At 38.4% G+C, this 26,334-nt stretch overlaps 2 protein-coding genes across 5 annotated transcripts in view; one reads left to right on the forward strand and one right to left on the reverse strand.

Annotated features, from left to right (window-relative positions):
• The first annotated feature begins 240 nt into the window (after positions 1-240).
• ccne2 (cyclin E2) lies at positions 241-5,943 on the forward strand. 4 transcript variants are annotated; one of them, XM_051865589.1, is made up of 11 exons: positions 241-259; positions 1,172-1,212; positions 1,295-1,370; positions 1,475-1,528; positions 3,114-3,262; positions 3,595-3,730; positions 3,809-3,955; positions 4,076-4,306; positions 4,392-4,503; positions 4,595-4,752; positions 4,832-5,943. In XM_051865589.1, the coding sequence occupies exons 2-11, from the start codon at positions 1,199-1,201 to the stop codon at positions 4,937-4,939; spliced, it is 1,185 nt and encodes a 394-aa protein (XP_051721549.1). In that variant the 5' UTR covers positions 241-259; positions 1,172-1,198; the 3' UTR covers positions 4,940-5,943. The 4 variants fall into 4 exon arrangements, with proteins under 4 accessions (XP_051721549.1, XP_051721551.1, XP_051721550.1 ...); XM_051865591.1 differs by having other exon boundaries at positions 1,478-1,528; XM_051865590.1 differs by lacking the exon at positions 241-259 and adding an exon at positions 324-852 and having other exon boundaries at positions 1,478-1,528.
• A 4,091-nt stretch (positions 5,944-10,034) lies between these two features.
• Positions 10,035-26,334, reverse strand: part of si:dkey-22o22.2 (neural-cadherin) — a 124,206-nt gene continuing 107,906 nt past the window's right edge. Inside the window, exons 21-33 of the mRNA XM_051866119.1 lie at positions 24,839-25,074; positions 23,576-23,853; positions 23,216-23,430; positions 20,610-20,737; positions 20,162-20,289; positions 19,653-19,776; positions 18,569-18,749; positions 17,807-17,973; positions 17,405-17,669; positions 16,234-16,414; positions 15,904-16,157; positions 14,567-14,724; positions 10,035-12,589 (exon numbers count right to left, since the gene is read on the reverse strand). Of these exons, the coding sequence (XP_051722079.1) occupies positions 12,116-12,589; positions 14,567-14,724; positions 15,904-16,157; positions 16,234-16,414; positions 17,405-17,669; positions 17,807-17,973; positions 18,569-18,749; positions 19,653-19,776; positions 20,162-20,289; positions 20,610-20,737; positions 23,216-23,430; positions 23,576-23,853; positions 24,839-25,074 (2,789 nt within the window). The 3' untranslated portion in view covers positions 10,035-12,115. The remainder of the gene's footprint in view (positions 12,590-14,566; positions 14,725-15,903; positions 16,158-16,233; positions 16,415-17,404; positions 17,670-17,806; positions 17,974-18,568; positions 18,750-19,652; positions 19,777-20,161; positions 20,290-20,609; positions 20,738-23,215; positions 23,431-23,575; positions 23,854-24,838; positions 25,075-26,334) is intronic.

The following is a 26,334-nucleotide window of genomic DNA, read 5'->3' on the forward strand; positions in this document are numbered from 1 at the left end:
AAACAAGTCTACAAACCACAAACATTCTCGTAGGTTTCCTCAAAAAGACCAACATAATAATTTCTGAATCCATGGACATTTTTTAACAACACACATCAGGCTATCCGATCATTTTTAGCTTGAAAACACAATGCTATATATAGTTTTTTGGGTTGTTTTTAAAGTCTAAAAAGAGCGCCACGCATGCGCAGTAGCCGCGAACCGCTGGACTATATATTGCTTGGCGCCATTCATTCATTCACTCGCACTGAACACTGCGGTAAGGACACTTACTTTAGTCTTCTTTCTCTTATAATATTTCTTACTTTAATCTTACCTCTTCAAAATCGTGTTACAAAATGTTTTAGCAGGAACCGTGCTGTTGTTTTATGTTACTGTTGCTTTAAAACGGAGGTTTGAGCCTTTTAACCAGTCATCTACGACTAAAGATGAAGATTCCTGCGGGACCCTTAAAAGCAGATGTATTTAGCTTTATTATTTAGGAAAAAGGGGCAATTCATATTTTCAGAACCATCTTATAGCCAAATGTTTAATGTAATGTCGAGCTCAGAGGGGGGATGTTGTTGAAAGTTAGCCAGCTCTGCTAGGCGCCAGATTAGATAGTATGTACGTGGACGTGTATTTGTAAACTCCTTTCATAAACTAGGAAAATAACTTATATTGTGAGAAGTCTTATGGATTTTCTACACACCAAGGAGTTCCCTGAACAGTATTCTCGGTGAAACTGGTGTTTAATGCGCTTTTAACAGATCTCAGATGGGTTTTTGTGGGGGCAGCTGTAGTCTCCCGCTTCATGTAAATTGGCGCGGACTGTCCTTTCATAAACCTACAGAACTGGATCATGTATTTCTGGTTTGTGTAAAAACATCGAATGATAATAATACAGCTTGAGCAGACTTTGCATTTACTCCTAATGCCTTTAGATTTTAACGGTTTGACTTTTAATTCGTATAGAAATGTGATAGATATTTCTGGTCCTGTATGTACTAAGCTCCAGTCTGGAGCTTAAGTGTTTATTGTTAAGCCATTTTGTTGAAAGTATTTCTCTTAAACGCTTTATTAAAGATATTTTAGTAGTGTTTTATACACGATATGCAGTTAAGTCATTATTTAAGTTTAAAGTGCTGGTTAATTACATTGTGACTTAACGTTGTATGTTTCTGGTTCACAGGAGAAAAGCACACCGTTTGTTTAGAAAATGTCAAGACGCAGGTGAGAACTTTGTCAAATGTTTGATTTACGCTAACCCTAAATAAACGACAATACTTATTTCTTTACTTTCGTATTTCAATAGTACTCGCAACACATTACAAGAAAGAAATGAAAACGCACCAGAACAAAACAAACCTCAGAGGAAAAGAAAAGGCGAGGTGAGATATTGCTATTTATTTGACATATTATGTTACTGAAACGGTTGTGTAATATATTATTTTCAATGTACGCAAATATTTAAATATCAAAACCTTATTTTCAGCAGTGCAATAGAAGAATCCCGTCAGCAGCTAAGAAACAAAACTATGAAATTCAGGTAAGCTGATTTGTATTATCATTAGTAATATATTTGTACATGATTTGTATTATTTACCCAGAGATAAAAGAGCTAGACTAATTGTATTTAGTTTAAGGAATGCTTGTAAAGCAATAAATGTTAGTTCACTAGCAATCTGTTTATTATGCAGTAGTTCAGTCATGCGCAGTAATGGTGTCACTGGGTTAATCAGCGCGCCGTGACGTCACGTCACGTCCAGAGCCTCCCGCGTTTATTTCCTTTATTCCCCAGACCGCGAAAAAAAATCTATTTAATTAACTAATTGGGGGAAAAAATGTTTAGTATAGTGTTTGATAACATTATTATTAACTTTGCTTTAAAGCTGCTATATTAATAAAAGTTCAGAAACATAAAATGCTGTTATTTGATACTTGAAAGGATATTCCTGTGCAGCAATTTGGAATATAAACTATATACAGTGCACACTATAAGTGTTTTTATGAAAAAAATTAAAATGTAATACAAACACTATACTCCATTCTTATTCATGCCTTATGTAATTGTATTTGGTTAAAGGGATAGTTCACCCAAAAATGAAAATTATCCCATGATTTATTCTCCCTCAAGCCATCTTAGGTGTATATGACTATCTTCTTTCAGACGAACACAATCGGAGATTTATTTAAAAATGTCCCTAGTCCTCCAAGGTTTATAATGGTTGTGAATGGGGGAGCCACGTTTTGAAGCCAAAAATAACGCATCCATTGATTAAGAAAAAAAAAAAAATCCATATGACTCCAGTGGGCTAATAAAGGCCTTCTGAAGTGAAGCGATGCATTTTTGTAAAAAAAAAAAAAAAAATCCATATTTAAAACTTTATAAATTCAAATAACTAGCTTCTGGCGGACAACCGTATGCAGAATGCGCAAGTCGACTTGCGCCAAATGAGTAACCCATGACGTGATGTATGACGCAGGATGTAGGAGTATCGTAAGCTTAGACGCCTCTCACGGTTAAAACAAACAGGGCTGTGCATCAAATTTAAGCTCCTCTTCTCTCATATCAAAATCCTCCAACATTTCTCTTTAAAAATGATCATTATAGACTTATAATCCATGACCGGTGATTTGTTTTGCTCTATGCTCTGTGCTTCCGCGTTCGTCAATACGTTGCGCGTCAGGTCAAAGGATACTCTTCCGCCGCAAATCGACTTGAGCATTCTGCACACGGTCATCCACCAGAAGCTAGTTATTTGAGTTCATAAAGTTTTAAATATGGATATTTTTCTTACAAAAATGCATCGCTTCACTTCAGAAGGCCTTTATTAGCCCACTGAAGTCGTATGGATTACTTTTTTTTTTTTTTTTTTTTTTTTTTTGATGGATGGATGCATTATTTTTGACTTCAAAATGCAGCCCTCCATTCACAACCATTATAAACCTTAGAGGACTAAGGATATTTTTAAATATATCTCCGATTGTGTTCATCTGAAAGAAGATAGTCATATACACCTAGGATGGCTTGAGGGTAAATTATGGGATAATTTTGATTTTTTTGGGTGAACTATCCCTTTAAGTCTTATTCATATAGCCTAAGTAGTAACGCCATACATTTTCTTTTCTAGAACCGTTGTTTTGAAGGGGATATTAGTCCCATTGTCTTAATCGAGACCCCTCAGAAGGAGGCTAATCAGGAGACTGGTAATCTTTCTGGTTTTAAACGCTTCAGATTCAAGAACCTCTTTGTGAAGCCCTCTCCACTGCCATGCCTCAGGTAGGACCTGATCACAGTGTCTCATGCTTTGAAAAGTGAAAGTAAATGCTTATAATCAATGTATTTTACAAATAATGCATAATGAAACATCCACTTGATGACATTACCCATTTGTTCTCATTTGGGGAAACTAATCCAAAATCATAGCGAAAACAATTTGGCTTGATTTCCTTGCTTTAAACATTTCCTGAGTCATGTAATGTTTATTAACAGCATGATGTAATACACAAGCAGAATAAATTTGTGATATCCAGAATGTGTTTCATTAAGTTAAATATCATTCAATGCTTGCTCTCTGGTTTAATGGCACACATTTGCTGTTGTCCTGACAGTTGGGCCAGTTCAGATGACGTGTGGATAAAGATGCTGAACAAGGAGCTGAAGTATGTACATGACAAGGGCTTCATCCAGCAACATCCAGCACTGCAGCCTAAAATGAGGTCTATTCTGCTGGACTGGCTCATGGAGGTATGTGTTTGTTTTCATCTGTTATTTGTTCTTGTCATCTGATTGTGTTTAATCTGAAATTAAATTCTTTCTGTCCAGGTCAGCGAAGTTTATACACTCCACAGAGAGACGTTTTACTTGGCTCAGGACATCTTTGATCGCTTCATGCTTACTCAGAAGGACACTGGCAAAGATCAACTGCAGCTCATCGGCATAACCTCACTCTTCATAGCCTCAAAGATAGAGGTACTTAAACTTTGGTGACTTCATTTTGAAAGTGTTGTCATAAATAAATATCAAAGTCAACTGAAGAACATCACAGAACTCCACAGTGCCACTTTTCTCATAAATATCTCTGTTTGACAGGAGATTTACCCGCCAAAGCTCCAGGAGTTTGCTTATGTGACGGACGGGGCCTGTAATGAGGAGGAGATTCTTGCTAAAGAGCTTGTCATGTTGAAGGCGTTAAACTGGGACCTCTGTCCCGAGACAGTCATCTCATGGTTGAAGCTCTACTCTCAAGTGGACTCTTTGAAGGATGATGCCAGTTTCCTCATTCCTCAGTTCTCACAGGAAACCTACATTCAAATCACACAGGTGAGACTTTAGCTCCTTTAGAAGTGAATATGTATATTGTTTTGTTATCTCGACACCCCTTCTGACTCTCGAATCCTCTCTGCAGTTGTTGGATCTTTGCATTTTGGACATTAATTCTTTGGATTACCAGTATGGAGTCCTCGCTGCTGCTGCATTTTGTCACTTTACCTCTTTTGAAACGGTCCATAAAGTATCAGGTGAGCTTTCTGACCTTGGATATGCTTTAAGGATTGTTTTTGCTTAAGTTGTTGTGTCCGATCTAATTATTTTCTTTTTCTTTCCCACCAGGGCTCACATGGGACAGCATATCAAGTTGTGTGCGGTGGATGAACCCATTTGTGCGGACTGTACGCGAATGGACCAGACCACAGCTAAAGGACTTCAAAAAGGTGGCGGCAGAAGATCGACACAACATACAGACCCACGTGGACTACCTGGCCATGCTGGTGAGTTCTCATTTTCATTGTATTCTCAGTCAGGTTTAAGATTTCACAAGTTTTGACGTAACCTTGTTTGTCTTTTCAGAGTGAAGCACATGATCGGCAGCAGGACAGCTTGGACCGGATGTCTCCGTTGGCTGTAGCGGGAATATTGACCCCTCCTAAAAGCACTGAGAAACCTGCAAATGTCTGACGGGTTTGAGGAGTACATGGCGTAGCTAGTCTTCATTATTTGCCATCACAGCCCAGAGATGTGAGACCTTCCAGACCAACACATCCAGAGACATATAGTTGTGTGTGGTACTTTTTGGGTGGTCTATAGGAAACAAATCCAGGCGTACTTCAGATGTTGTTGTGTGAAATTGAGGGAGAACCTAAATTTGGTTTCCCAAAGCAGTATTTGAAGCACTCAGAAGTGCCTTCCATCGAAGAATGGATTAAAATCCATTTTCTGAAGCTAGAAATGAAACGTGAATTGATTCAGACTTAACCTGCTTATGAACTTCTGGCCACATTTCCAGTTCAGAGGTCTGCACAAATGCTGCTGCTTCATGGATCTTATGTTACATTTTATGTTGTGTAAATACAATTTAATTTTATTGTGTGTGTGTGTGTGTGTGTGTGTGTGTGCGCGTGTGTGCGCTTGTTATGAAATGTTTTGAGTTTTGGTGTTAATGTGGTCCAATGCCAACCCAGTGGTGCTAATCTGCTTGTTAAACTGGACAACCCTGTAAGACGAGCAGAATCAGTTATTGGTTTGTTTTCTTAAATCTTGACATCTTTGTGAACGTCATTCCCATGCTTTTATTCTCCTGCGATGGAAGATATTCCTGTAAGACTTGACTGTTTTCAACCCTCAGAAGTGAGTTTAACCAAACTGAGTTTAAGCAGACTGTATTTATTTCATATAAGTAGATTTGTATTATTTGAATTGCAATTTTTTTTTTTTTTCCTCAATGCCAAAGGCATATTTAATAATTTGAGGTGCTTGCTATTTATGAATTAAATGCCTTTTGTTTGTAGCATAGCTTGATTTAAATTTGACCTGGGCTTGAGCCAGTGACATTAGCTACATTTGTTGAAATAAGAACTGTAAAAAGTACTATGAATTGTACATAAGATGTATATGTGTACAAATAACAATGACAAGATTCTGTAATTTACAATGTGAAGTTATTAAAAAATGAAAGAAAATGAAAGCCTCCTTGTTTGAGTTTGTGTGTAGACTAAGTGGTGGGTGAATTTTTAGCCTGATGAAAGCCATTACTCCAGTCTTCTGTGTCACATGATCCTTCAGAAATCTATAATACAGCGCTCAGCGTAAATGAGTACACCCCCTTTGAAAAGTAACATTTTAAACAATATCTCAATGAACACAAAAACAATTTCCAAAATGTTGACAAGACTAAGTTTTATATAACATCTGTTTAATTTATAACATGAAAGTAAGGTTAATAATATAACTTAGAGAACAAAATTTTCAGTTTTACTCAAATTAGGGTGATGCAAAAATGAGTACACCACACTGAAAGTCTCTGGAGCAAAGCTACATTTTAGACTACAAATGTCTAATTTAACAAGAATTCAACCACAGGTGAGTCTAATTATTGATTACACAGGTGTCCAGCAGACAGTTGACTATAAAAGGGTGTTAAAACCCCTTCCCATTTCATGCTGTCAGAAATGGCACCACATGGAAGAGAAATGTCACAAGAAAATAATTTCTTTACACCAGAAAGGTGAAGGCTGCAAGAAGATCAGCAAAGCTTTACTTATCAGTCAGAATACTGTAGCAAAAGTGGTACAAAAAGTTTAAAAAGGTGGAACTGCAACCATCTCACAGACACGTCCAGGTCATCCACGGAAGTTAACACCTCGACAGGAGTGTCTTCTGATGAGAAGGGTTGAAGAAAATCGGCATGCAAGTTCACTACAGTTATCAATTGATGTATTTCTTTACTTCCGTACTGTGCAATACTGTATTCACAACCACAAATGCTTACAGTAAAAAAAAAAAAATTTTCCAATCTTGCTTTTGTGTTTTCTGTGAATTTTTCAACATCTCTGCCAGTTACTTTCAATCTTGTATAGAAATGTACATAGGAGCTCACAAAAGAAGAGCTTTAGTTTTTGAATAACTGTGAATATGATATATCCAAAAATAGAATATTATGGCAAAGGTGTTTGCAACGTAAGACAAATGTTTGCTTTTGAAATGTATTTGTGATATTTTGAATGCAGTGCTTCATTTTGCAAGAGATTTGAGGCATTTTGTGTGTGCAATTCTTAGATTTGTGTGTAAAGTTTTGAAAAAAAGAGGCAAAAATGTGTAAGCAGTTGAAAAAAAAAAACTGTAAAAATCATGGAGACCATACAAAGTACTAGATGTAGTAGTTTTTGTTGTGGGGTGTGCTCATTTTTGCATCACCCTAATTTGAGTAAAACTGAAAAATGTGTAATCTAAGTTATATTATTAACATTACTTTCATGTTATAAGATAAACAGATGTTATATTAAACTTAGTCTTGTCAACATTTTGGAAATTGTTTTTGTGTTCTTTGAGATATTGTTTAAAATGTTACTTTTCAGAGGGGGTGTACTCATTTACGCTGAGCACTGTATTTCCATTCTACTTCTTTACATTCAATATCTGATCTAATAATATCTGAAAATAAATGCAAAAATTGTTCAGAATGAATGCCATTTGGTTTGATGTTATATATTGCAGTGACATTAGTACATTTTAAGTGGGCCTTAAGTGTCTAAATTCTAAGAGAAATAAATGTACAGTTTCACAGCAGTTTTATATATACTGAGAATTTAAAATAATTTTTACCCACAGAAATGCACAAACATTGCTGCCTGATCTAATGTGAAGCTATTTTGTCACCTCTTCATTGTGTAATGTGAGTATCATGGGGGAGCCTCGCTGATGTACCTTTTGGTGAAGTGACAAAGGACAAAGCACTAAGACTAACAAATTTGAATTGCAAACTGTCCTAATGAGGGTGTTGAGGTGCCGCTGTGACATCTGAGACCCCCAAAAAAGCCACTGAAGTTGTTGCTGTTTTCACCTCCAGATTACCTTTAGAGGAAAGACGATAAAGACAACCTCCTTTTGAAATACAATGCGTGGAGTGTCTTTGACAGGAAACTGTTACAGCAGCTCAAGTTAGAGTATTTGCAGAAGCGTTGGCTATTATTAGAGCTCAAATCTTAGATTTTTTCTTATTGTTAAAGTCGGATAAGGCATTGGTCTCTTGCTATGTTGTTACATATTACAATCAGTTGATAAACGCTATTGCAGTGGTCAGCTGGTCTCTATATAGAGGTGTCTGCCAGACATGTGGCTGGTGTTGAAGACATGGATTTTCATTACAATGCCTCTGTTGTGTGAGTTATTGTGTAGTTCTGGGGAATGAATGTCCCCTCCTTATTAGGCTTCCTACCCCTGAACTCCCAACCCCCTGCAAGACTCTCTGAGACAAAGAACCCACTCCAAACTACACATGCTTTTACTTTTTACTTTTAATGATGTGTGTCCCGCATACCACTGCATTATGTTGGCTTGGATAACTTTCAGACAGATGGAGCTAGCAGATAAAATGCAAATATATATATATGCGAATACATAAATATATATATATGCAAATATGCTGATGTTCCTCTGCATCCTGCCAAACAGTGCCGACCCATTTTTAGGTCCACTGGGTGTCCTGTGGTATCTGGCACCAAGACTTTAGCAGCAGATCCTTCATGTTCAAGGTGGAGCCGCAATGTATTAGATTTGTTCGTCCAGTACATCCCACACATTCAGTCAGATTGAGATCTCAGAAATTTGGAGGCCAGGGCAACACCTTGAACTCTTCGTCATGTTCCTCAAACCATTCCTGAACAATGTGCAGTGTGGCAGGGTGCATTATCCTGCTGAAATAGGCCACCATCATCAGGCAATCCCATTGTCATGAAGGGGTGTACTTAGTCTGCGTTGATGTTTAGGTAGGGGGCATGTCAAAATTAAATCCACAAGAATGGTCAGACCCAGGGTTTCCCAGCAGGACATTGCCCAGAGCATCACACTCCCTCCACTGGCTTGTCATCGTCCCACAGTGCATCCTGGTGCCATCACTTCCCCAGGTAAACGGCGCACACGTACATGGCTGTCCATGTGATGTATTAGACTCATCGGACCTGGCAACCTTCTTCCACTGCTCCAAGGTCCAGTTCAGACGCTCGTGTGCCCATTGTAGGTGCTTTCAACAGGGGTCATCATAGGCACTATGATTTGTCTGTGGCTACGCAGCCCCATACGCAGCAGAGTGCGATGCACTGTGTGATGTGACACATTCCTCCCACAACCATCATTAAGATTTTGTGTGACTTGTGCCACAGTAGACCTTCTGTTGGCTCAGACCAGATGGGATAGCCTTTGTTGCCCTCATGCATTGATGATCCTTGGGTACCCAACACCCTGTCGCTGGTTTGTGGTTTGTCCCTCCTCAGACCACTGCTGGCAAATTCTCACCGCTGCTGACCCACAAGCCTTGCTGTTTCAGAGATACACTGAGCCAGTCGCTTTGCCATAATTTAGCCCTTGTCAAAGTTACTCAGGTCTTCACTCCTGCCCATTTCTCATGCAACATGTAAAAAAGTGATTGCTTGCTTACAATCTAACCTACCCAGACCTTGACATGTGGCCTTATTAGGAGATAATCAATGAAATTTGCTTCACCTATGAGTGGCCATAATGTTTTTGATCATCAGTGTATATAGACAAATATATTACGGCCTGTATATACGTAGCACCTATGTTCCTCAACATTTTTTAGCATCCCTCCACCACCCCGACTCCTCACTCTTGGCTGGTTCAGCTAGGGATACAGGAGGACACTGGAGTACTCTGGGTTCGGGCCAAAAATCAGAGCTCGATGACAGAATTTTCATTTTTGGGTGAACTATCCCTTTAACACTAATACTCAAACAGAACTAGGTTCCCAAGCAGTATGTAGTAGAATGAAAGCAAGCTTTACATGGTTTCTATAGTCATAGAAAACCTGAAAATACCAGGGATTTTTAAAAAAGGATGGAAAACTCATGGAAATGATGTAGATGATAATTTAGCCCACAACTCAACTGTAGTACAGTAGAAAACCCAATCAGCCTGTTATTACCGTAAGTCACCACAGGGTGGCAGTAAAACAACACAAAAGAATATCACTGACATTGAGGGGTAAAATGTAGGATGGGGAGTCTACAAGAGGAGAAAATAACCACAATCTCACAGTTGCTCAAGGAAAACATTTCATTTATTAAAATTCATATACAAAAAGGAAAAAGTTAAGTCCCTAGAAAAAGTATTTCTGTATGTACATTATTTACATGGTACAATGAGCAGCACTGGTCTGTGATGGGCTGAAACGAACATTTCAAATCAGCTATAAGCCACTGTGGCAATGACCTCATGCTCTTGTTAGACGGTTTACAAGAGACATGAAGTGACGTTGCCTTGGCCATTGCCCTTTTTTTGTAAAGGACCATGTGTGAGATTCAACTCAATTTATGTCTCTGTATAGGTTTTGCTGAGCATTTATTAGAGGGCTAACCTAACTGATAAACCAATCGTATGGCTCATTGTTCTTACAAAATGCAGCCTGCACATTTTAGCAGACTAATATTTGTGTTTTCACAACAATAAAAATAGAACTATACAGATCCTTTGTAAGTATATTGCAATTGAAAATATTTATAAGCTTTTTAGTGATTGTATTTGCGCTGCGTCTGGCCACATTTGAACTTTTAAAACAGACTTTGACACAGTGGAGTCTCGACTCGGCTACTCAATACACGATACATTCATCTGGTGTTATGACACAGACGATAGTGTCGCCACGTTTCAGCACACCAGCATCAGAAATGATTGGCATCACACACTACGTCCTTCGTATGAAAAAGACAAAGAAAGATAAAACCTACACAATGAATATTCATGGCAGAAAGCAGATTTACACCACCACTGACCGAAAGTAATGTAACTTATGCACTCTTTGCGTGAGCGGATTTGTGATTCATTGGCACATCAGTCACCTATGAAGTCTTTCGGTGTCTTCATGACCCTCTTTTGGCAAATTTATGTTTCAGAGTTAAAATTCAGAAGTAGGCGTCCATCAAAAGTGCAGCTGGGTCCATTAAAACAAGAGTGTTTTGGTCAAATGCAGATTTTTAAAACGTAACACCCTGATCAGTAAACTGCTGGGAATAATGCTGCGCTCCATTCAAAGGCGGATGTGGGATATATATTTGGTTTCTATGACTTCCGACAAAATGGCCGTGTTCTTTTGTCTGATTCTTAATGACATAAAGAAACAAAATGTCTTTGCTGGCGTTTGATGATCCTCAGCGAAGATCATTTAGTGTTTTACACACCTGTCACTGCTAACATTTGCTAAACAGGTTTTATCATTATTTTCTATTATTTTTCTAGTACCTTATGATGACTTTATTTTTAATTATATTATTTATTTGAGTTAATTACAACTTTTTTCTAGTTTTTATTATTTTAATTTTATCTTATTTTATAGGCATGAAAATCATCATTTTCCAGCACCATGGGATTTTTAAAGAAATTAATAGTCTTATTCAGCAGGAATACGTTAAACTGATCAAAATTAACAGTAAATACTTTTACATTGTGTCTAAAAAATGCTGTTTTTTCATGTCTTTTCATAAAACAAATCCTGAAAATTCAGCTTTGCCATCACAGAAATAAATCACATACTAAAATGTTAAAATATTAAAAGAGTTATTTTAAATTGTAATAATATTTCACAGTATTACTGTATTTTTAATCAAATAAATGCAGCCTTGGTGAGACTTCACCATTCAAAACCATTAAAAAATCTTACTGACCCTAAACTTTGAATGGTAGTGTGTACTTACATTTTGGTGAAATAGAAGTTCTTCACAACTTTCTAAGATGGAAATCTGACAGAAAGGAAGCTGGAAATTTCAGAGTAAATTGGAACGCAGCATTAGTCACGTGTGTTCACTACAATGCACCTTATTTGTGACACGCTGGATGTGACCTGTAAACCATGTTCATCATGGTGAAGTCCTGATGATTCACTGCCTTTGTTCCCTATCAGAGCAAAAATAAATACGGTACATTTAATATTTCACTCAATAAATAAAACAAATCAGTCCTCCAACCTCAGATTCTCCTCACCCTTAAAGCTGTGTGACTGCATCACAAATGAACTGAAACAATTTCTTAGGACAAGTTTTTTTGTAGTGTTCAAACTGGAACCCTATAAAGGCTATAAAACACTAACACAAAAACAAACGCTGGGCTTGAAGTGTTCGGGTCGTCTGATTATTGTTGCTGTTCCTGGCTTTGGCTTTGCACCGTGTCCATGTAGGGGACGGCCAGCTCGGGTCGACGATAAAGCTCGCTCAGGCCTTCGAACTTGGAGCCCCAGTGCTGCAGGGAGTCGTAGCTGAAGCCCTCCTCCAAGATGGCCGATCCCAGAGAGCTGAGGCTGCCCGCACTGGAGCCCGTTCCCTCGATGCAGTACACGTGGTAGGTGTCCATGGGGAACGCCAGGCTGTCGTTGTCGGCCTCCCAGATGATGCGCGACACATAGCTCTTGAAGTCCATGGCGCAGTGACCGCCGCAGCCGGCGTTGTGGTGGTAGGGAAGGGTGGCTCCGTTCGTGATGTTTCCACAGGGGTGGACCTCCTCCTGAGAGCCCTGGGATGACTTGATGAGGGGGGCGGTAGTGCAGGAGGAGGACTGGGACAAGCTGGAACACAGTGGCCTCTTCAGCTCAGTGATGTCATAGGCGTTCTGTTGGGCACATAGGTGACAGTTTTAATTCCGGAAAAACTCAATGACATTCAACTTTGCCAAAATCTGAATACACACTGACATTCAAAAGTTTGGGGTTGGTAAGATTTTATGTTTTTGAAATCTCTTTTGCTCACCAAGGCTATACTTAGTTAATCAAAAATATAGTAAGAACAGTAATACTGTGAAATATTATTAGAATTTTAAATAAATGTTGTCTATTTTAAAGTCCCCCTGTGGTGAAAATCAAGTTTTAATGTTGTTTTTATGTCTATATGGTGTTTTTAATATGCTTTAAGACAAACTATGTGAAGATTCATGTCAACACCATTGCTGAGAATTTTCTCTTTAAAACTGCAGCGATCTAAAGACAGTTTCAAAAACACGGTTTGAAATCGCTGGTGTTTCTGACATCACAAATGAGCTTGTAACCAATCACGTCAATGTGCTGGCAGCCTTTAGCATATCATTAACTATTACTGCTCTGAAACAAGGGAGTTTCGAGAGAAGCCAGGTTATCCCGGTATATTTTTCTGTTGATATGAAAAATCAGGTAGATTTAGCAATATAGCGGGTGTATGATGTATATTACGATGTTATGATGAACTATATGACTTTCTCTATTGACGTTAAGTTGTTCAAAGCGTTTGTAAGAATGCTGAGTTTTAGAAGGCAGCTGTCTGACTCTGACATGGTGAACGGGAACATGGGTTGTGTAACATTAGCAACACATTATTAGCTGTTTGATAACATAGTCAAGCAAAAGGCTAATCATATTAATTACGTTATGTGTCCGATGTTGTAAAAAGCGAACCATTGTGCAGCGTCTACCTCAGTAAGTCATGCGAGTGAGTGGAGGCGGGGCTAATTACCATATTCATTGATCCGCGTATACTAAATAAGGCAAGGGTGTAGAGGCATGAAGAATTTTTTTTCACTCGAAAAAACATTTAAATATGTCATTTTGGTGATCAAAGATGAGTTTTATGGGGTAAAATTATAGACTACAGGGGGACTTCAATATATTTTATAATGTAATTTATTCCTGTGATGCAAAGCTGAATTTTCAGCAACATTACTCCAGTCTTCAGTGTCACATGATCCTTTAGTAATCATTTTAATATGTTGATTTGCTGCTCAAGAAACATTTCTCATTATTATAAATGTTGAAAATGGTTGTGCTGTGTAGGATTCGTTGATAAATAGAAATTTACAGCATTTATTATTATTATTACATTAACAGTGTAAAAGTCCTTTTTGATCAATTTAATGTGTCCTTGCTAAATAAAAGTATTTATTTCTTTAAAAAAAGTCTAACTGCCCCCAAACGTTTGAACAGTTCATATAAACGGATATCTTTTCTCATGTATCTCTTTGTTCATTTCTAGAGCTGGAATGCTTAACGTGATTTACACAAGTAAGATAAAAATGTAATTGTATAATATTTGCTGTAAGGAATGTTGTTCCAGGAACAGTAAAGAATGTTGATCGGGAAACATTTACTAAGTTCGAAATAGCATACTAAACTGCTACTCTTACTATTTCTGCAGTGTACAGTATGTATACTGTGTGTGAATTTTTTGTATGTAACAAAATTTAACATCTCATTATTTAAACGGACTGTCAGTTAAGACTTGAAATGCAATATAATGGTATTTTATTTCTGAGCTAACTGGATGCCACTCTCTAATTAAACAATTTTTTTGTCATGTGACTACAATATAGCGTAATTTTGAAATGTATGAAAAATACGTCGAGTATGCAGTATGTCGACTGAACACTAGTATTCCGTTCTGAGCATAGCCGTGCTCTTGTGTAAATGGTGTTGTGCAGATAGAGCTTCTAAAGTACTGAATGCTGCCACCTAGAGGAGGATGCCATCCCAGTATTGATGCTGATGGAGGTCATTCCCCTGACCTGAGTTTCACTGAAAGTAAATCAATACCTCCCCCCGTCTGCCCTGTGTTAATGGAATACCTGGTCCTGCTCTCCTCCTCCCTCCTCGTTGTAGTTGAGGATGTTCTCCCGGATGTCCTCCCAGCTCTCGTGCTCCGCTGGGATGTGGTACACACCTCGCTTGCGGAACTTATTCCGACTGCCCTTCTGATTCCATACAGTCACTGCCACGAGCACGGCTGCAGAGGGAAGAGAGAGATTAAAACAAGAAAGATGTAACCAGTTATTTAAAGTTTATTTCTGTGTGTGTGTGTGTGTGTGTGCAGTAAGGTAAATGAAGGTAATTTAAAGTCCTTCACAACCCATTGTACTTCATAATGAGACATACAATGGGATCCTACAGTTGAAGACAACTAATTAAAATACATCCATTTTGCCTTTTTTTATACACTGCTTTTTGGGGTCAGTAAGTTTTTTTTTTTTTTTTTAAAGAAACTGCTACTTTTATTCAGCAAGGACGCATTAAACTGATCAAAAGTGGTAGTAAAGTCTTTTAATTATTACAATAACAAAATTATATTTCAAATAAAAGCTGTTCTTTTGAACTTTCTATTCATCATAGAATCCTGGACAAAAATGTGCTTCATAATATTACTGTTTTACTGTACTTTTGATCAAATAAACATCCTTGGTTAGCATAAAAGATGTCTTTCAAAAACATTTTAAAAAATGTACCGAACCCAAACTTTTGAATGATAGTGTAATTTATTATGAAATATTTCAACTCAACGAATTATATTTACAAATTAATCATGAAATTATATTATTTACAGGTTTAAATTAGATTTTGGATCCCAATTTTTTTATTCAGTCAGAGCACGTTATCACATTTTGACGAAAAAAGTTTGACTGCAGGCTTCAGCTCTCACCAGCTAATGCCATCTTGCCAGTTCATGGATGGTAAGACTCCTCATTTCAATTAAAGGCAGATCAATCCGAAAATAACCCACCATTTTCTGACAAATTTCTCTGAAGCCCAACCAATCCCATCACATTTTCACCGCAGTTGATGAGTGATTTCTTCCTGCCTGCATGCAGAAATGCTTTAAAAAGGATTTGTGTGTGTGCTTGCTATGTGGATGATGGGGTGTCAGAGCTGGCAGAGAGGCCTGGAGGGCACTGCCAGCCTGTCACGTCATTGTTGTACCTGTCTGAGGTGCACACCCCCACACACACACACATCTGGCCTGCCTCGTCATTCCTACCAATGTCTGTTAGCTCTCTATTGACAGTTTTCCTAATACACTGTCACAAACTGAGAGGGTCGCATTATGGTTCCACAATGATAATGGAGGCTTTACCGCAACACAGACTTTATAACAATACATGGATGTGTGTGAAGATATCCTGATAGTTACCAAAAAAGACGAGCAGACACATGCTGATGGCTAAAATGGAGCTCGGACTGAGCGCAGCGAGACGCAGAGATTTGATTTGGCCGATCTCACACCACTGGCCCCTGAAGCCCTCTGGACAGCGGCACTGGTAGGTCTTGGTGGAGTGAGCCAGGCAGGTGCCACCGTTACGACATGTGGTGGGGCCACAGGGGGAGGGGGCACAATGCAAAAGACCTGTGCCCTCATCCACCACTGCAACCTGATTGGCTGGACACCTGGAGTGAGAGAGCGGACGTTGAAACAAAGAAAGAGGAGTTTGACAGTATAAACCGTGTGAGAGAGAGTGTTCACCTGCACTCGTGTTTCCTCCACAGGTCGACGCAGAACAGCGGGCTCAGGCAGGGTTTGGCGCTGCAGGCGTCAGAGTGGCAGCCGGGCAGGACTCCATGCCGCTCCAGTACAGTACTAAACTCTGTGCCCTGACCATCCAGTGGCAGAGAGTGACCGTTCAGCCTTACATCCCGCATACAGCCTGTACGGTAAAAAAAAAAACAGGGTGTAACTTTGTCAGAGTAACTTATTTTAACAAAGCTACTTTTTATTTTTGTTACTATTTGTTTTACCATATATTTATATATAGGTGTATTTTTTTTTTTTTTTTTTTTAGAAATCTTTTGTAACACTATATATGTACTTACTGTCTCTTTGGATCAATTTAATGTGTTCTTTCTGAAATTAATTTCTTCAAAAAAAAAAAATCTTACTGACCCAAAATGTTTGAACAGTAGTATATATATTATTGTTTGGCAGGGACAACTGTCAAATGGTACAGTCTACAGGTTATATACAAAAATATTTGACCACAGAATGCTGAGACTGACCAATCAGAATCAAGCATTTCAGAAAGCAGTTGAATATTAAAGGCACAATATGTAATTTTTCGCCACTAGAGGTCGTTTTTTTAAAACAAAGGCGTAGCTTGAAGACGTTGTGAATGAGCGTGGAATCATGGGCATTGTTGTCTTCACCTCCACAGCTGATGGAAAAGAATCCGATGGATTTGGGCAGAAATCATGTTCCTGGATGAGCTAATGTATTAAAGTTTTATTAACATTATTGTGGTATAAGGCGGGAAGGGGCGAGAGCCGTTGGAGCGGGACGAGGCTGCTGGAGCGAATGCTAATGAAGGTAGTGCACATGAGGTCATTGAGAGGAAACGCAATGACATGGTCCATGTCCTGATTAAAATTGCTGATTTCTCTGGATTTAAAAATTGTTGGAAATGTTTGGGATAATGCAAGAACACAAGTCAACAAAATATATTGTTCTAGTGGTTTTTGGATATTTTAATAAAAAAATCTTACATATTGTGCCTTTAAGCTTTAATTATAAAAATCATAAATGATAAAAACATTTAAAGAAGAAATCAAATTAATTCTCATCAGGAGATAAACAAAGCAAAATAGAGAAATGTATTGGTATAAATTACAGCAATGAGGAAGAAATGGAAGAGAAAACCCACCCTGAAAGTCTCCCTGCGTGTTTGGAGTGGCGCTGTTTCCCAGAAACAAACTGGAGGGGTGAACTACTATTTCCTTCTTCTGACCCAGGACCCCCGTAACCTCTCGTGAACCCCCGCCCTGCTCCAGTTGCAGGGTAAAGATGTTGTCATGGCGATGAAGGCTGACCAGGACCCACTGGCCGTGGTTCACACGCTGGCCTAATAGTTTGAGAGAGTGAGCGCCGTCCCCAAGGTTAGCACGAACAGTGAGGTACCCATCTACTATCTGAGAAACAAAAAGATGACACAGCGTTACAGTTTTAAAACATTTTCAGTGGCTCCAAAGAGTATTTGGACACTTAAGGGATGCTTAAAATGCAAGTTATTGCATTAGATGTTATTGCATTCATGTGCATCACTCACCTCCAGGATAATGAACTCGTTGGTGTCACGTGAAGCCATGCTGAGCAAGCTGCCCATGGAAGAGCGTGTTCTCAACAGGAAGTGAGCTTGGGTCCTGCGTGGACTTCCTCCCCCTCTCAGCTGGTACCTCAACACGCTGTCCTTCTCAAATGACCACTCAGGAAGTGCTATAACGTACCCAAACATTATAGAAACCAGAAAGATATTTGATGTTTAAAATGGAGCTACACGCCATTCAAAATTTTGGGGTCAGTGAGATTTTTTTTCATTATTCAACAATAAAAGTGACAGTAATGACATTTATGATGTTACAAATTATTTCTATGTCAAATAAATGCTGTTCTTTTAAATTTCCTATTCATCAAAGAATCCTAAAAACTAATTGTTTCCACAAAAATATTAAGCAATACAACAGATTCCAACATTAATGTTAATAAGAAATGTTTCTTGAGCAGCAAATCAGCATATTAAAATGATTTCTGAAGGATCATGTGACACTGAAGACTGGAGTAATGATGCTTAAAATTCAGCTTTACCATAAATTACATCTTAAAATATATTAAAATAGCAAACAGTTTTTTAAAATTGTAATAATATTTCACAATATTAATGTTACTACTATATTTTTGTATTAATGTTACTACTGTACATTAAATAAAGTAGCATGGGATGCTTGCTTGTTGGTCCCCAGCATGGGAAGCTTTCATGCTGGTTTATGCTGGATTTTTCAGTAGGCTAATCATACCTATTGTGTTGACTTACCTTTGTCACATTTGTGTCCACTGTATCCTGGATGGCAATCACAGCTGAAGGAGCCCCATTCCCCCAAACATTTGCCATGGACCCCACAGGAGGGTCCTCCAGCAGTCAGACACACACCATCCGTTAGGGCACATCCCGGGGCACTGTTCTCGCTCTCTGCTGGACTGCTGAGGTCATACACCTGACAGAAAACAGACACGCAAACACAGAAAGGCCTGCGTCAGCACAATGCTGAACCTCATTGATCCGTATCGACTCGCTGTCAGAAAGTGGCTCAGGCAAATATCTGTTCCGACCAAACAAAAGATTGTGGATTGGAACCCGAGACACATTCGGTCTGAATTTCAGCCATGAAAAGAAAAAATGTTTAACACTGACAGAATCCAAATATACTAATTAAAGCTTAATTCACAAAACATGAGTATAATGAATTTCTGTGCTAATTTATATATAGCAGTGCATATGTGCCAAAAAGTGCTTTTTACTAATGATTTGCAGCAGAATTTTGTTTGTGTTTTTTGAATTAAGGCCCACTGTCAATAAAAGAGAAAACATAGCTGAATCATTTTTTAAAATAGAAATATCTGCACTGTTCTAATTTAAAATAGTATGCTGAAAATAGAAAGCTAAATTCTACACTTTTTTTTTGGTGTGTGCATTTCTGCATGAGTTTTTGGATATTTTCCACAGTCCCTTGAATAATGAAAGAAAAAATAGTTTGTAATAATTCATTTTTAACTTTTTCACCTGAGGAAAAATGCAGATGAATGTGAGGATGACCCTTCCACAGCAGTTAAGCAGGCAACTAATGTTAAATATTAATGTATTTTAAGGTAATGATTTTAGCTAAATGCTTATAAAGGCAAATGCAAACACTGCATAACAGGAATGTACTTTCCAAGTTCCAGTAAAGTATAAACTTTTATTGTGTAATATAAGTATGTAAACTAGGATGGCAATCTTTTTTTAGTTGTTTTGTTAAATTATATTTTGCCTCAGCCAAGATTCCACCCAGAAAGTATACTATACTATACTATAAGCAAAGCGGCACCTAGAAAAATAAACACATTTACACTAGTTTTACCTGACTGTCCAGCACAAGGTTCCTCATACATCCCACAAATCCTTTGTAATTAGGGTGTAATTTACGGAGTGAGTGTGTCTCTTTAACCCCACCCAACTGGAGAGGCTGGTAGACATCCAAAAACCTGAGAAAAGAACATATGTTTATTTAGTTTAAATCACAGCCAGGAACCATGATTAGCTACTTACTATTGCTAGTCAGAGGCAAGTGGTGTTCCAGAGAGCATTTTATTAGACAAATATTTGTATATTCCTAAGTGAAAGATAAGATTTTCCTGGAAAAGAAAGACACTAGCATAGTGTCCAGCTCAAAGTATGAGGCCATGACACTCTGATGCCATCAAAAATCCACAAAACTTTAGTTTTAATTTCATGGGTTCTTTAATAAACTTGGCTTTTAACAAATTTGGCAATCCTGGACCACCATGGTCTAAGCTGATCTTTTCACCAGAGTTTCTCTCTAAGCATTGATAAATTAAGATCAAATATACTTCAGCAGCATGTTTTTACCTTTCGCTGCCTGGCGTCTCGCCGGAGGCCTTGCACACTGACTGATCAGTGTCAGACATCTCTACTCCCAGTCCTTCCACCTCGTTCACCATGGCACCAGAGCAGTAGTCCAGAATCATCTGTACAGTCTACACAAAAACACACACACATCCACACTCAAATGATTTTACTACAAGGCAAAATTACACCAAATCTGAGTGCAGGAGATGGTCACGTTTTATAATGGAATATTTTAGACCCAAATCCCAGAGGGCAATAAAGCTCACAATCTGCTAAACCCAATGAGAACCTCAAAGCTACGTGAGGATCTGGACTCTCTGACAGCTTCATATCTCAATGAAATTGAGGTGAGATAGAGAACATTATGAAGTTAAACAAAAAATTCCTCAGGGAATGGCAACTCTCTCATTCTGGTCATGTGCCCTCCATTTTCAATCTATGCTTGTACCTTGCCGTCGCTGATGATATCGAGGTGATGCCAGCGGCGGTCCATGACAGTGGCTCTCGCGGACAGCTGCAGTGTCAGAGTCCCAGAGCCGTGATTCACACTCAGCACAGGAACTCCATTTTTCAGCTCTATTGAATGAAACAGAATAATGGAATTTCATTAGAAGACACACGGAATATTGACATGAGTGCCAAAGGGTACACTACTGTTTAAAAGTTTGGGGATGGTAAGATTTTTATTCTCTTTTATTTTATTTTATTAAGGCTGAATTTATTTAATCAAAATACAGATTTTACAGTAAAAACAGTATTGTGAAATACTATTAAAAAATTTAAAATAACTATTTTCTATTTTGATATATTTTAAAAAGCAGTCTATTTTACAAAGCTTAATTATTCTAATGTTGTAAAATAGTTGTGCTACTTAATATTTTTGTGGAAACCGTGATACATTTATTTCAAGATTCTTTGATGAATAGGTAGTTCAAAGATAGCATTTTTAAAATAGATTTTTTTTTTTGTAACAATGTAGAAATCTTTACTCTCACTTTTAATAAATTTAAGGCATACTTGCTAAATAAAAGCATGAATTATTTTCAAAAAGTCAAAAATCAAAAACTTACTGACCACAAACTTTTGCTCAATAGTGTATAACTACGGTAGATCACTGAAGCAGCACCCAATCTGAAACCATTCCACACATTTACACCACAAAACGGCAATTCTGGGCCTGAAAACTTGCGTAACTCATCTTGTTTTTGTGCTACAGACATGAATGACACCTCAAATCATGCAGCTTGTTACTTTTCTAAGCATTCAGACTTATTATTGTTGCCCAGAGGACCATAAAATGGGTGAAACGACCCCATTGTTTTGACCCCAGGCTATTTGGTGCCACTAGTTGTGTAAAAATTGCACACTTCACCTTTAACAAGTTCTCAAACTCCTCATAGGAAAGCATATGACACCGGTATCGCAAACGCATGTGACATGAAAATCTAATGCTGTTTTATGCCCCCTTAGATTAGTTTTGACCCCCAGCAGTAAAAAAAATGCTTATTCGTAATCAATTTGTGGTCAGTTTGAAATTGCTGTCACAGCAGTGGAGGGTTTTGGCCCCAGTTCAATAAAAACATGTACCAAACTGATGATGTAAGCTTATGCAAGGCCACAGGAGGGTCGTTTCCTGAAATCATATGACCAGTTGCATAATACAGTATTGGACAGGTGGCACAGAATCTGAATATGTGACCTTCACCGGTGACCCTGTGTCAAGATCAATGCTGACCCAAACCCCACTCTCAAACACTGCTGACCACACTCATTTACAAACATCTATCATTAATGGCTCACTTCAGATTGTGCTTGTTGCCATTAATCGATTGTAGTCACAGTTAATTGGTGGATGAAATTAATTTCATGCAAGTGGTAACAAGAGAATTTTAAATCATTATGGGACTATGAAGGTTGTTTTTTCCATTATTAGGGCCCGAGCACCGATGGTGTGAGGACCCTACTGTAATTGCTCAGTCAATTATTCTTCTCTGAAATGAATTGCATTTTTGAGGGCCTAAACATGCTCGAAAACTCATAAAACTTCGCACACGCCTCAGAATGGTGAAAATTTACGTCTGATATGGGTTTCAGAATTAGGTGTGGCAAAATGGCTCGATAGCGCCACCTACAAAATTTCAATTAAGCGCCGTACGTTTTACGTACAGGTATGAAATTTGGTAGACAGATGTAACAACCCAGTACCTACAAAAAAGTCCCTGGGTGCAAAATCTAAAAACCCAAAAGGAAGTGAGATATTTTTAATTTTCTCTGCAAAATTTTTGCCATTTCCAGACGTTGTACTTTAACGAACTCCTCCTAGAGATTTTATCAGATCAACATCATATTTGGTCAGTCTAATCTAAAGGCCTTTGTGACATTAAATTGCAAAGATCTTGAGTTTTCGCTGAAGGGTGTGTCTGTGGCGGCCTGACAAGATTCGATGTTTCGCCATGAAACAGGAAGTTGTTGTAACTCAGGCATACAATGTCCGATCTGCTCCAAACTTCACATAATTGATAATAGTCTTAGCTTGACATCTACATGGCAATATTCAGTTACAGTCAAAGCGCCATCTGGTGGCAGCAGGAAGTGTGGCACGTCAAAGTTACTTTGCCATATTTCTCCTGTATTTACTCGCTTACATGCATGTCGCCCACTATTCACTGTTTTCATAAGGCCATTGGATGGCGGTGGCCCCGGGTGAGAGGGCCCTTTCATTGCTGCTTGCAGCTATAATTGAGATTGGTTTTGTTCAGGTTTTTTTAAGCTGAACAGCAAAAAAAAAAGAAAAGAAAATCATGTTTACATATGTGGTTTTTATTGGAACAGATTTCGAGAAATGTTTTCAGTCATTCGTAAAATGATGTGTATGTTATTGTTAACGCAAAAATAAGATTAAAAAAAAATAAAAATAAGACTATTTTTGTCTAGAAAATGTTTTTTGGTAATAATAATAAATAATATAATAGTAATAATACTAAAACAACACTGTACATTCTAAAGTAACACTTGTACAATAAACAGTGAATCGTGACAATTTGCCATACATACCCAGAGCAATAAAGTCTTCTTTTTCTCCGGGCTGAGATGTTCCTATTGGGCCATTGTAGAACAGCAGGCCATTGGCTGCCTCTGTGATGAACTCTAGAGAAATGTGGCTCTGGAAGCAAGGCCTTATGGGAGGGAACCAAGCATAGCCATTGCCGAGGAAACTGTGTTTGGTTTGCTGGCATTCTGGCCCATCAAACATAGGGGGACATTTACACCTGCAACAGAGCAGTAGATCAGCCATTAGTTAACCAAATGTGAAATTGCGATGGGATTATATGATTAAGCAATGCTTATTCTGTCATATAGAAAAAGAAGCAGTTATCAAATAGACTTGAGTGGTAGAATACTGGACTATTTTACCTGTAGCCTAGTTCACTATCCACACAGGTGCCTCCGTTCAGGCAAGGGTTTTGTGAGTACGAGGAGCAATGCAGGTGAACGGCCTTTCGAGCGAGGCAGCCACACTGAGCGCTCGCTTTGGCTGAGACAGACACCAAAGAGACATTGCCATTGTTCAGTGTTTTAGGGGTGTCACTGAATGTCACCTTGCTAGAGCAGCCACCTGTCTGACCGCAGGCTGCATAGGCACACTCGTCCACCCCCACCTGTAGAATGGTCACGCCCAGGGCGGACTCCAACTGAAAGAAAAGTACAAATCCTACTTGAATTGCATAATTTATTACTTTTTACTATATTTGTTAATTGAAATGTTTGTAAAATGTTTTTTATGAGCTTTAATAGGTCATCAATATAAGAAAAAGAACACAAAATGTCGAAACCATAGATTGTAAAAAAAGAAAATTGGAAACATGTTTGTTACCCAACATTACTACAACTAAATAAACAAATGAACAAAATTAAAATTTTGAAATTAAAAAAAAAAAAAACTTTTAATAAAAAAACATTTTGTAATTAAATTTTTATTTTATCTTTTGTTCTTCCATTTGTACTGTTCTTTTTCAAAATAAAAATAATAGTATAGGAAAATTTATACAGGCTGGATCGACACAAGCATGAAATTGGAGGAATTTTCATCCTCTATTTCTTTAACATATGAAAACATCATTTATCCAAACACATTAATATCCAAGGAATAATACAACACAAGTGATTTACCATAATCATTTTTTCTTTTGTGGTTATGCGCATGTTTGTTAGTCTGAGTGTGTTTGTTCTGGAATGACGGGGGTCTGTCTCAAGGGCAGTCCATCACATCCTGCAGCAGTGGCTCTAAAAATGTCAGAGCAGCTTCCTGTGTAGTGCATCAACATCATCTCGGTGAGAGCATTAGCACCATGCTGGGGTGTGAAGAGTGCTCACTCTACACCTGATTTATAGACTGGTGGATGCTGCACAGAAAGCAACATGTTCTTTCTATCCATCCATCCCTCCCTCCCAGCATCCTCGCTCGCCTCCCAGTCCCAAAGCGACAGCCCACCATCTCATAACTTACATGGAAATGAAATATTCATTGCTCTATTGAAAAGTGTGTCTCTGAGTGCAGGTGTTAGATGTGTGTAAAGGTGAACGGCTTCATAGACTCCATGTCTGTGCCTATGTGAGAAACACAGGAGACGTGGATTGGTGTGAAAGTGTGAGTTTTTGTGCTCTTGTCTTTGTCACCTTAGCTTTATGCATGGACACGTAGCCGTGGAGTTTCTCCGGCTTGTAGTATGGTGAGCCATGGGCGGCAAACCACACGCTGAGGTGATGCTGAGCTGGCTGGCTGCCACTAGCCAGGCTGAAGACATCAACATTCTCCATATCAGTCTGAAAGAGCTGGGACAAGAGGCGGCGGAAACGCATGTATCGGCTCTCCTCATTTGTTGATGCTCGGAAAAACTCATTTGCAGTCAGGTCTGTGCATAACAAACACACACGTACAACTTACCAACAATGTAAAACCCAAATACATTTATTAAAGTGAGTTTAACATTTTATTTTTTCCAAAGTAAAATTTCTCCTGCACCAAATTGTAGTTGTTTTAAGTCATAATTTAATTTTGCATGAATGTTTTCCACATTTTCTCTCACCCTATTTTTTTTTTATCCTGTCCCTTTAAGATGTGGTGCAAAGGGCCTCTTCGCATGTGCAATGAGTAAGAGCACTTACTCATGGGCTGCAGATTGCATTATCCTCATTCATCAATATCAGCCTGCATTACACTGTGACAGATTTACAAAATCTACATTAGGGGCTTTCGCACCAGAGGAACCTTTTCATAGTTCCTAGAAGAACTATTGGCGGAAGTGCCCAGATTTTGCCATGTTCACACTGGAGGAACTAGGATCGATTTTAGTTCAAGGAACTCCTTTTGGGGGAACTAAATTAGCTCCTACTTCAGAGTAGGTTCTAAACCAGCACTATAGGAACTATCAGTGACGCAAGTGTATGCTGATTGGCCGAACGCACGCAAAACACCGGCACCCACCATTTTTAAAAAGCCGTGTACACATACAGTTTATAGCATATATATTTACTCCACAAACTAACTCTATGAATATGGAAAACAATGATAGATGGACCTCTCGAGTTAAGGAGAAAATCCAATGCAACTAAGTGAAACAAGATTATGTATTTCTGCTCAGCTAGTGACATTGGACATCAACCACAATGCAAACGCTAATACTTTTAATATACTGTCTTCTTTCTTTGTATAACAGTTCTATCTAATAACATATTAGACAGGCTGTTAAACAAATCGTAAACTAATGAAGGTGGAGAATGTGAGCGCTGTGTGCTCAGGCTCTGCCGTTCTCAGCGCCGTCACAATAAAGGTCTGCCGCACAGTCAAAAGTAATTCACAACAACAAGCGCAGCTTACGTCACTTCATAGTTCCTATTGGTGGTGTGAATACAACCAGAAAAACAGCCCTAGGGGAACTATTAGTTCTCGGGGAACAACCCTAGTGGCTAGTTCTTAGAACTATCCAGTGCGAAAACCCCTATTGAAATGTGATGCACAAATTTTTAAGGTCAAATGAAATGGACTTAAAAATCAGCCACTTTTTCTAATGGGATACAGGGGTAACAAATGCATTTTATTGATTGATTGGTTTCTGATGTCATATGTTCAACAATTTAAGAACATGCCGATTTTTCTGCTTAGTTTCTTTTAC

This window comes from Ctenopharyngodon idella, chromosome 16 (genome assembly GCF_019924925.1).
Source record: "Ctenopharyngodon idella isolate HZGC_01 chromosome 16, HZGC01, whole genome shotgun sequence".
Classification (NCBI taxonomy): domain Eukaryota; kingdom Metazoa; phylum Chordata; class Actinopteri; order Cypriniformes; family Xenocyprididae; genus Ctenopharyngodon; species Ctenopharyngodon idella.